Source organism: Echinops telfairi, unplaced genomic scaffold, assembly GCF_000313985.2.
Source record: "Echinops telfairi isolate 266 unplaced genomic scaffold, ASM31398v2 ScPeMD7_7420;HRSCAF=8458, whole genome shotgun sequence".
In the NCBI taxonomy this organism is placed as follows: Eukaryota; Metazoa; Chordata; class Mammalia; order Afrosoricida; family Tenrecidae; genus Echinops; species Echinops telfairi.
In genome coordinates this window covers 19,465,663-19,477,435 of record NW_022111320.1, presented here as the reverse complement: position 1 = coordinate 19,477,435, position 11,773 = coordinate 19,465,663, and the positions used below count along the sequence as shown (strand labels likewise).

Here is an 11,773-nt window from a genome sequence, read left to right as displayed (position 1 = left end):
GAGTGGGGTGGGGAGGGGGGTGGGGAGTGAGGGGAATAGGGAACTGATAGCGTTGATGATTGTGTAACTCTATTCAATGGGATTGAACAACAGAATTGTATATGAATGGCTATATTGGATTGTGTAAGATATGTCAATAAAACTATTATTTTTTTAAAAAAGCCTTACCGGCTCAGAAACCCTTGGGGCAGTTCTGCTCTGTCTGATAGTGTCACTGAGAGTTAGAGTAGACCCCATGGCAGTGGGCGGGGGGTAGTTCTATCTTTCCCAGAAGCCCTTTGAAGCATATGGTTGAGAATAAGCAGCCCCGGGTTTCCACCTCCCCCCCAACAGGGTTAGTGGTGCTGTTCCAACAAAGGAAGAAGTTAGTTAAAACCCTGACAAAATGTCAGGTAGCTGCACACCACCATTTTAAAAGTTAACAGGGAGAGCATAAATGTGAGCCTTTCCAAGAGGCTGTGAAGAGCACAGAAGAAAGCAGAGGGTGGGGCTAGGGGTGGGGGTGGGGGTGCTGTCCTGTTGAAAAGACTCCCCTTCCTTAACAGCACCTCTCAGTGGTTCTCCTCCTCACCACAGCCCAGCCTCTGCTAATCTTCTCTGGAGAGGAGGTGAGAGGAAGTGGGGAGCTCCCTTCCCCTCCCAAGAGTAAAAGCTGCCTGCTGCCTGGAGCTCCCAATCTTGCTGGCAGGCAGCCTACTCTAAGCATCTCTTTGTTCTTCCTCAAAGGCTATCTGCCTCAGTGGCATAAGCTGCCTGATAATCTTCCTGATTTGGGTGGGGAAGAGCACGAGACAGACTGTGCTTGCCCTATGTCCCCACTGTTGTGTGCTCTGAAGCAGTGGTCCTCCACCTTCCTAATGCCACGACCCTTCCATACAGTTCCTCATGTGGTGGTGTCCCCCAACCATAAATTTATTTTTGTGGCTACTTCATAACTGTAATTTTGCTACTGTTATGAATCGGGCGACCCCTGTGAAAGGCAACCCAAAGGGGTCACGACCCACAGGTTGAGAACCACTGTTCTAACGAGTACCTGGCTGGCTGCTCAAAGAATCAGAAGAGAGAGAAGCTCCTTCCCTTTGCTCCTTCACAGGGCAGCTCAGCAAACATCTCTGAACTTCACCCGAGAGCATTTGCCGGACTCTTCATTCTGGGAGTCAATCTTTTCACACAAGAGAAAGGTAACTTGTAAAGCTCCAGAGGGTGGAAAGAATACAGCCTCTTGGTTTCAAATACCGCCCCAGCTTCAAGCGCAGCACAACCCTCAGAGATGTGAAAGTGGGCTGGGTTTGCAGAAACCTAACATGTGCTGTTTCTGCAATGAGCTGAAACAATCCTGACCACCCATGCAGAGCAAGGCCGTAATAACCAGCCAACACCACAAGCAAACCAGCAACCTATGTCCTTCTGAGAACCTTAGTTTTGCATTTCCTAGTCCTCTGGTAGATTTGATATTGAAGTATTGCAATGCAGCTGAATACAGTGTGGATCAGAGGTACACATGAGTCAGGGGCCAACTCAATGGCAACTAATCACAATGACCACCATGCCTTGGAGGAAAGAGCCTGCCTACATGCCCACAGACTGTGTGCTAGTCTGGCTGTGGGTAAGTAATTTCTCTTAGCATCCTGAAGTCTGTGAAGCTCAGCATCTGGGCACTCAAGAGGGAGACTGAGATGTTGAGGGCTTCCATGATGTGCTGAGGGCATACTGAGGGCCTTCAAGGTGTGCCCCAAACCCCCAAGTTACATTGGAATGTTAGAGCGAGGTGAAGGAGGCACACATGCTCGCTTTCATTCTGTGTCTGCGGACTGAAGAAGTACATCCAAAATGTTCCTTAGAGGTAAGGATCGCAAGACTGTGTCTCCCATATTTGGGACCTGCTGTCAGGAGAGAGCAGTCCCTGGAGAAGAAAGTCATGCTTGGTAAAGGAAAGGGGCAGCAAAAAGAGAGGAAGGCCTTCCATGACGTGGATGGGCACAGGGGCTGCAACAATGGGCACAGGAACAATGATGAGGATGGCGCAGGACCAGGCAGTGTTTCATTCTGTTATGCATAGGGTCACTATCAGTCACAACGGACTCAGTGGCACTTAACATCGGCAGACTGCTGGCCAGAGGCAGCCTCCAGATGTTCCGCAGCCCTTCCAAGATGAACGCTTCTTCTTCTTTTCCGTGGTCCGATGGCAGATGCTGGTCGTTCTAGCACAGAGGATAGATCTTCAACTAGAGAAGTCATCTGGTCGGCAAGACTACAGGGAAGGTTGGCAGCTGTCATCCATTCGTCATTTCTCCTTTCATAAGAAGTCCTGGCTATAAGCCTGACCTAGTGTAGGCAGTTAAGGACACAGATTCTGGACACCTACTTGCCAGGCAGGCTGTGTTTTGTGCACACTGCAGGGAGGGGGCAGCTGCAAAGTAGAAGCACCGATCCTATTCATGTTAAGGCACAAGCCAAACCCGAACCAAACTCACTGCCATCGACTCACAGCGACCCCTGTGGGTTTCTGAGACTGTAACCGTTTATGGGAGCACCTAGAGTCTGCCCTAAGAGGGAAGCACGCCCCTCTCCTCACTGCTGGGAGGAGCTGTTGCTTTCCGTTTCACGCACGTCCTTCTGCCATGCTTACAAACTCGACTACCAGAGAATGGTTGCCAGCTCTCTGCTTGGTTTCTCTTTCTCTTTCAGATAAACATCGAACGAGTCCCACACAATGCAACAGTCTCCTCCCCTGGTCTCAGTTCTACAAGATCCAAACCCAAGCCAGCCTGGCTCTGTGGCAGGCAGACCTGATTTCCCGGACTATGGCCAGTCAAATCTCCAAAGCTGAGGGGCTGTGTCCTGGGAAGGCCTGCTTGCTCATCCTGATCTCCATGCTGCTGCAGTCCCTGTGTTTGGCGGTGACCTACATGTACTTCACCAAGGAGCTGAAGCAGGTCAGTGCTGGGAAACTCTTGGAGTTGACTTTCGCAGAAATCCTCCCCTTTCTCTGTTTTGTGGCCCTTCCATTGTCAATGCATGTCACTGCTGAGGGCTTTGCGAAGCTGGGCGTTCTGGGGACAGTGTGAGCCGAGGGCAGTTACAGAACTGTCTCCCTCAGTGGCTAGCAAACACAGGTGAGGAACCTCCTGGGGGACTTTTGTGGTTGTTGTCTTAAAAGTACATCTATTTTCTAATAGTAGCAGTCGCTACCAAGGAGTGAGTGCTGTCGGCTAGGTACTTTGTAGCTGTGGTCAGTCAGCCTCGGCAGTGTACGCCTCTGCACGAGGGCAGGGGCTCTGTCTGCTTTGGCTCATAGTTACTCCTCTGGGACCTCGCAGACGGTTTACACATTTCATAACAAGTGCTCGCTAAATACTTTCTGGCTTAATGAGCAACTTTCATGAGTGGGTGGGATAGGGACAGGGACAATGCTGGAAACTGCTGAATGCTGGTGCTTGATATATTGGCCAGGGTTAATTCCAGGGGATGTGCAGACAGACATCTGCTGAAAACTGCACAGACAGAGAAATGCTCTTTAGGCATTGTGTGTTTATCTTCAAACCTCAGACTCTTAACCCCTTCAAGCCTCTTCCTCCCTCTCCTTTCTATAAAGTATCTTACATTATTTGACTGGGAAGAGTCCAGGGTGGAAATGTCAGCTTTGTCTTTTCTCTCCACCTGTGAGCATGAGATGAGGATAAACTCCATCCTTGGGAACTATTTTGGGTCTGAGCTGTGATATTTTGGTATTAACAATCAGAGACCACAAGAAGGGCTGGCCTGTGTATGTGCCCTGGTCACAGATAGGAGTGGCATCTGTAGGAAAGAGGTTACCAGATGGATTCAGCAGTCTACTGCTTGGGATGTGATAATTGAAAAGAAAAGTGTCGTTGTATGCTTAACACTAACCCATGCCATCTAACAGAGGGGGAAAATGTGCCATCTTAATTAATATATTTCTCACCCCCCCCCCAAGAAAACTTTTGTAACTATGAATGCAAATTGGTTTAAAAGAAACCAATACAACTTCGATTGTACTAGTACATTGACCTATATTTTGACTGTGCATATACTTGTGTTATGTGACTATAACAAGGAATTGCAAACCTGAGAGACCCAGGCAGAGCCCCACCGTTATTAGATGCAGAGATTGGAGACCCTGTCATATAAGGATTAGATATTTGGTCTCCCATAATATGTACTGGGCTCCATATACCTGGAGATGTAAACCTGCTTAGAAACAGATTTTGCTTAGTTGTGTCAATGAGGGCACGTAATGGTAGCGTGTATCATAAACGAGCCATCCCTAAGCAAGTTAGATACAAGACAGTACCCACCAGGAAAGACAGATTCCTTGTCTTGTCCCGTACAAGGAGTGCTTGGGAGTGCCTCCAGAGAAGGAGTCAACATGATCTAGACTCTAGAGTTTGATTTGGATTTTCAGTTTCCAGAACTATAAGGAAATAAATGTCTGTCTTTGAAAGCCATGCCTTTGTGATATTCCTGTAACAGCAGTGCCAGGAAGCTAAGACAGCCTACAAGAAATGACTTACCAACAGTCAGACAAGGCACTAGGGCTTACTTACACCCAGTCTGTGGGCCCCTCTGCAAGCATCTTCCCTCCAAGGCATGATGGTCATTGTGATTAGTTGCCATTGAGAAGCCCCACCTACCTCATTTGCACCTTGAGATACACCCTGTCTTCTGTTCCCTTGGGATAATGCAACATCAAATCTGCCAGGTGGCTCAGAAATATAAGGCAAAGGTTCTAGAAAGAAAATAGGTAAATTGTGCAAAAGCCATAGTGTTTGGATTATCTGTTAAGGAAAATCAGCTTGCATGCCCATTGGCATGTAGATTTGGTTCTCTCTATAGGTTGGAAAGTTTTCTTCTGAAAATGGATGAAGAAGACTCCCGTTTGATTTGCAAATAATTATGCGAACTATGAGGATTAGATGGCAAACTATGACCTTAGAACTATGAACATTAGATGGTGAGGGAAAAGTCAGGCTTATTTGTAGATCACATTTAGAAAAGCCTGTAAATTTGTAAGGGAAAACAATGAGCCTACGTCGAGCCATGTTTTTAGTTCTAAGTCTTAGTGAGAAGACTTAGAAAACAACTGTTTTCTAAGAAACAACTGTACTTAATAGATTGGACTCACTGTGCCCTAGCCTTTGATCACATGGCATCATGGACACCTGGGACCCCTCAGTTTGCTAACTTTTCAACTTTGCCTCATTTTACAACTAGATGAGCTGGTTCATTAATGATTCATGCAATGTCTGCATGTTTAGCAGTTGCAAATCAAGCTTAATATCCTGATTGTGCACATATATTCTTTGATTGCATATTTACATCTGGATACATGTATGTATAGCCATGTGCTGAGCGCGCTTAGAAGAAAGGAGAATTGAGCAGCTATTGAGCACCTGCAAAATCCCAGGACTTTCGCTAAATGTCACCCCACCAACTAGCTTAATGCTGCTAGAATAAAATCAATGGAAGTGGATGACTTTAACTCACAGGAATTTATTCTCTCAGAGAAATGGAGATGGACTAAGATCATGGTTCTTCCTTTATTTAGCATGGGTCATCGTGGCATTGGGTCACTCACTTTATGCTTCTGAACCTCAGTTTCCTCACCTGTGAAATGCGAGGAATGTTACTTGTTCAGGAGGTTTATTGTGCTTATCCAAGCTAGTATACAGAAATGTTTGGTATCAATTAAGTGTCTATTAATTATGGCCACTGTGACTCCTGGTAAGAAGTCTCTTGAAGGAATCCTTCTCCTCCCCACCAATAATTTCTTGAAGGGAAAATAAATCTGAATTTCCTTGGGTGTCTGTGTAGCATATTCATGGGAGAAATATATTCAATATATCTATTATTTTTCTGGCACATTACAGGCTCCCCCTTAGCTGGTGAAAGTTTTCAGATGATAGAACGATCAAAGTTTTTAGGTGTGTGAATCAAGGAAAGTTGAGAAGCATTAAGTATGCAGGCCAAGAAATACAAACAACAACTAGGGAGTCTGAGTGTCACCGAGCAAGCTTTATTCATAGGACAAGGGAACTGTCTACCTCTGTGACACCACAGGTAGAGAGGAAAGGGGTCAAGATGACCATTCTTCACCGAATTACATCAAGGACCCTTTATACCCGTCATTGTTGTCAGGAAACGATTGCCCAAGGCTAATGTTTAAGTAGAACAGGTTAACACCCCAGTCAGTCTCCTAGTTTACCCTGATTTAGGCAATTGCCCTGTTTGCAGTTGCTGTTGAAATACACTTCTCAGAAACAAGGAAGGAAAATAGTACTCAGAGGTTCAGCTCAGGAAAAGGTTTAGCCCAAGGCTAAAAGGTGCAGTAGCAGGAAGCACACCTCGGTAAGTGAAAAGGAGGTGGAAAGCCAAGTGTGAAGAGGTGGCGGGAAGGTACGTTATGCTAATTATTCTTGGAATAACCACAGCCCCCAGCCCTGCCCAGGCCTCCACTGGCCACAGTCCGTAGAAGCTAAAAATACATATAATAGTGCAAGAGATGGGGGTGGGGGGAGGACAGAGGTAGTCAGGCTGCTTCTCTGGGTTCCTAGTTAACAGAGATTCAGGTTCCTCTCTAGAAGGAGAAAGGCCAGAAGGTTGAGTTATTCCTTTTAATGTTTCTATATTTTTTTCACATGGGGCCCTGGTGCCACAGTGTTGAAGCACTCCCCTGCTAACTGAAAAGGTTACCACCCGCATTCCAGGAGAGAAAGTCTACTGCCCTAACTCTTAGAGCCGTGGAAGCCCTGTGGGGCAGTTCTACTCTGTCCTATTGGGTTGTCATAAATGTCAAAAGCAAAACAAAAACATAAAAATGATATGTTCATCCATATCTGCTGTTCATGCAGATTTAGGAGCATGACATTTTCACAATACTGCATGCACAGTCTGATCTCCACTCTGCAAACAGGTTTGTCTAGAAGACAGGAGCTTATTCAAAGGTTAACCAGGAGATTAACCTTTGCTTCTCGGGAGTTGGCATGATGGTAGTGTCAGTTACCCTCCTTTATCTCTTTATTGACTTCAGACTGTCTGTGTATCCAAATTCATCCGGGTTCATGAAGGTTTAGTGAAGGCACATTAGCTCCTCAACTTTGCCGAAACATTCTAGAACCCTGCATGATGTTCAAGTTTCTCACACACGCCCCTAAGTGTTGAAGGAAAATTCCAGGAGGGTGTGTACCAGTGCCAGCCGGCACTTGGTCCTGACCTGGGCTGAGCCCTGCTACTAAAGCCCCACTTCTAAATTCCACTTGGCTATCATCCATGCTTGACTGGGTGGTTCTTAACTCTGCTTCCTCCTGCCTGTGACTCTGAGCTTCTCTGTTCTTGACCCCCTTACCTGTGGAGACAACTCCCAGCTCCTGTAAGGAAAGACAACAAATAACTTCTTTCCCCCACAAGAAGTTGCAGAGATTAGTGAGCCTGCTCGTTTATTTTCATCCAAGCGCAAGCCTGACCAATGCTGGCCTGCAACAGAAGCCAGTACACATTAACAGGCTTTTCTGAAGCTACCTCAGCTCTTGAAGTTGAATCCAGCTCTTCTTTCTTCCTACCTCCCCTTGTCCGTCCTCTAAGTTTGTTAGACTTGCTCACATACATATACCAGGAGACTTCTAAAAGCTCATGGATGGAATTAATGCTTTATGGAATTTGTCCGTGAGCTTTTGGAAGCACCCTGGTATAACTGAGTTCTTTGCTTGCTAAGTTTTTTCAACTCCTAAGTAAACTGGAGATGCAAATGGATGTCTACTCAAACAGAAGAGTTTGGGGAGGGGAGGGACATGGAAGGCTGTCTAATTCCATTGTCAGTCATATCTCAACTCAGATAGCCCCCATCACATCTACAAAGAGAGCACCTTCCTCTCGTAATTAAAAAGAAAAAGAAAGAAAGATGTGAATGTTCTATACCAGGGTTTGTGGAACTAATTAATTGGCACTGGTTTATATCCTTGTACTTGAGGGACCCTGATCCAACGTTCAAGGAGCAGACTGCTGGATACAGATCCATGTGACTCTGGCTCTGACCTCTCATAAACGGTTCTTTACATTTGGGATGCGGTTACCTTTTTATAGGAAAGAGCACATCATCCTTCCGTTTGATCTCTCCTTTTAACTTTCAAAGAAACCCTCACTGCTATCAAGTCAATTCTGACTCGTAACAACCCTAGGGACAGGGGAGAACTGCTTCTTGGGGTATCAAGGCTGCACCTCCTTATAGGAGCAGAGAATCTCATCTTTCTCCTGCAAAGCAACTGGTAGGTTCAAACTGATGACCGGAGATTAGCAGCCCAACACATAACCCACTAGACCCCCAGGAACTCCCTGAAATCAAATGATAGGTTAAGGCAGGCAATTCTGTACACCTACCGGGAAAGACCATCTATTTTTACCAAAGTTGCTTTAAAAACAAAACAATAAAACTTCTGGCCTTGCATGAATTTCCTGCTTTTCTTGGCACGATATGAAAACTTGATTAAGATGAGGTAGGCGGTGATTGGTGCATGTGCATGTGCATGTGTGTATAAAACAACAAGCAAGGACTTATTGACAAGGGTGAGGGCTCTGTTGACAGTAATTTGCCCATTGCAATTATTTTCTCTTTTAATCAGATCAAATTAATTGTTACTGAATTAATTCTAACTCATGGTGACCCCCAGTGTGTCAGAGCACAACGATGCTCCATGAGGTTTTCAAGGGCTGATTTTTTTCCAGAAGTGGTGCACCAAGCCTTTCTTCCGAGGCACATATGGGTGGCTTAGACCTCTAGCCTTTTGGTTAACATCCAAGTGACTTAACTCTGCACCACTCCTGTAGTTCCTCTTTCTTAGAAATGTGATCTTTGCAATGGTGAGAAGGGCATAGGATGCCTAGTGGGGCTTAATCAAGGGCAATGTAGCAGCAAGGAATTACTAAGCCCAAATGAAGTCCCAACATGTTGGTGGGACAAGGGGAAAGTAAAAGGAAATAGAGGAAAGAACCAGGAGGCAAAGGACATGTATAGAGGTCTAAATACAGGCATGTATACATACGTAAATACAGATTTAATGAGAGGGCAATAGAACTATGTACGCATATCTATATGTTAAGAATTAAGGTTGCAGATGGACATTGGGCCTTGACTCAAATACTCTCTCAACACAAGAAAATGGGTGCATAAGCAAATGTGGTGAAGAAAGCTGATGGTGCCTGGCTAGTAAAAGATATAGCGTCTGGGGTCTTAAAGGCTTGAAGATAAACCAGCAGCCATCTAGCTGAGAAGCAACAAAGCCCATATGGAAGAAGCACACCAGCCTGTATGACCATGAGGTGTGAAAGGGATTAGGTATCAGGCACCTAAGACCCAGAACAAAATCATACCCAATGTGAATGCGGGGGCGGGCATGGAGTAGAGGCCCAATGCCCATCTGTAGACAATTGGACATCCCCTCACAGAGAGGTCACAGGGAAGAGATGAGCCAGTGAGGGTGCAGTATAGCACCGATGAAACACACAACTTTCCTCTAGTTCTTTGGTGCTTCCTTCCCCCCACTATCATGACCTCAATTCAACCTTACAAATAGGATTAGACTGCTACAAATGAGAGCTCGTGACACAGGGAATCCAGGATAGATAAACAGGGACAACAAGAATAGAGATACCAGGAGGATTAGCAGAGGGGAGGGTGAGAGAGGGGGAATGGGTCACAAAGATCAATCCGTAACCCCTTCCCAGGGGGCCAAATAACAGAAAAGTGGGTGAGGGGTGATGGAGGATGATGAAAGATATGAAAATAATAATCTATAACTTATCAAGTGTTCGTGAGGGAGGGTAGGGGGAGGAAAGGGAAAGAAATGGGGAGCTGATATCAGGGGCTCAAGTGGGAAGAGAATGCTTTGAAAATGATGAAGGAGGCATATATGCAAATGTGCTTGACACACTGGAAAAATGTATGGATTGTGATAAAGAGATGTAAGAGCCCCCAATAAAAGTAAGGGGGAAAAAAGAAATGGGATCTTTGAAATCTAAAATAATGGGATGCCCTTCATGGACTCATGTTAACCCAAATTTCTCTAATAATTACCGTAACCTGGAGACTTCTAACATCACAGACAACCAGGTTATTCGGGTCTAGTATTGTAGGATGGCTATATTTTGCTGGCACCTTCAGCTACAAGGGATTTCTTAGACCTTACATGTGAAATGAGCTTGAATTTTGCCTCAAACTGGACCTTCACTGCAAATGCTGTCGAACTGTCCAGCAGATAAATTCCTAGCTCGCATTGGACAGAGGGACAGTGTGGTCCAGATTCTGCTGTACAAAGTAGAAAGCACAAGAGCTGGAATTTATTTGGGGTGCTGAAGCTCCTGCACACTGCCCTGCAGGTTTAGATAAGAGACCGGCTCTTACCTTACATTACTAATGTGTTTGAAGGGGGACATGATTTGTAAAGAGAAAAACTTATATACAAAAGTTAGAGCACAGGGGGTCTCTGCAGCCAAAGTTAGAGCACAGGGGGGTCTCTGCAGTATAGACACTCCCGGACCTCAAACTTTATTAGGGACTGGCTTAAATACATTTCCTGCACGCAGCCTGCAATGCGTGACAGGTTTACACAAAAAGACAGTTCACAATTTGAAGGTTTACAAAGAAGCATTAATACATCAGCCAAGTTGTTCACAGACCAGAGGGGACAATGAGGCTGGGAGCAGGAAGTAACTGATAAGTGTGCAGACTGCTGCCATCTGCAGCTTTAGTCAGGGAAAGGGAGGCAAGTGTCTGCTTATCTCAGGCAGAGAGACAGGCCAGCCACTGGCTCATCAGTTCCCATGGCTGAGTCATCCGAATTCTCCTATGGGCCATGAACCATGGAAGGTGATAGTCAGGTCCTGTTTGCCTAAGGAACAAAGAACACCCTCCCACTCACCCCCACCCACCCACCCCACACACACAGGGTCACCACTACCATCGGGGAGTGGAGCATGAAGAGGTATGCCTGGGGGGCTTGATAGTGCTGAACTAACTTTTTGAACTTCTTTTGAAATATGACCTGCAGTAAAGTCCAACACTGAAAGTGTACAGGTTGCTGAGCATCTACAAAGTGAACCCACCTGTGGAAGCAGACGGAGAACCAGCACAGTGCTTGCACTCTAAACAGTTGGACTGCTTTTAAGTTTAAGATCCTGGAATTAAGCTGATTGCACTGCCTCCAGAAGCATGTATGGGTGGACTCGAAAGGCCCGTAGCTTACCAGAGCTGAAAGGGACTTCACAGATCATCCCAGGGAACCAGCTCCACCCTCTGAGAACCAAAGAAAAGTGGAAGTGAATTGCCAAGACCCTGGGTGCCTGACCCGCACCTGTACCTTTTCCATCCCATCTAACTGATTTTTCTTTAATTTAAGGGACAGAACACAACATGCTCACTTTTGTTCCATGACATGAACATCTCCTAGGATGCTGAGATGTCTCTGAATCAGTAACCAGTCTCTGCTTTTGTTGTTGTTGTTTGCAAGGCTGTCGATCTTTTTTGTTGTTTTTGAAAAAAAAGATCAGCAGTCTCTGTTGTTTTAACTAATGCATGAATAAATATGAACATGGTATTGGGACAGGAGGAAGCTGCAAAGAAATAGAGGAAAGAAGTAGGAGGCAAAGGGCATACATACAAGCCTAAATACAGACTTGTACATATGTGAATATATCTAAGATTAAGGGGGGAACGGACCTAGGTGCAATAATTATTGGTTTGGTAGTGGGGTGGCAGGTGGAC

At 45.6% G+C, this 11,773-nt stretch overlaps 1 protein-coding gene across 1 annotated transcript in view; it reads left to right on the top strand.

Moving 5' to 3' along the window:
* The first annotated feature begins 2,657 nt into the window (after positions 1-2,657).
* Positions 2,658-11,773, top strand: part of TNFSF10 (TNF superfamily member 10) — a 23,298-nt gene continuing 14,182 nt past the window's right edge. The window contains exon 1 of the mRNA XM_045297552.1: positions 2,658-2,936. Coding sequence (XP_045153487.1) covers positions 2,805-2,936 — 132 coding nt within the window. The 5' untranslated portion in view covers positions 2,658-2,804. The remainder of the gene's footprint in view (positions 2,937-11,773) is intronic.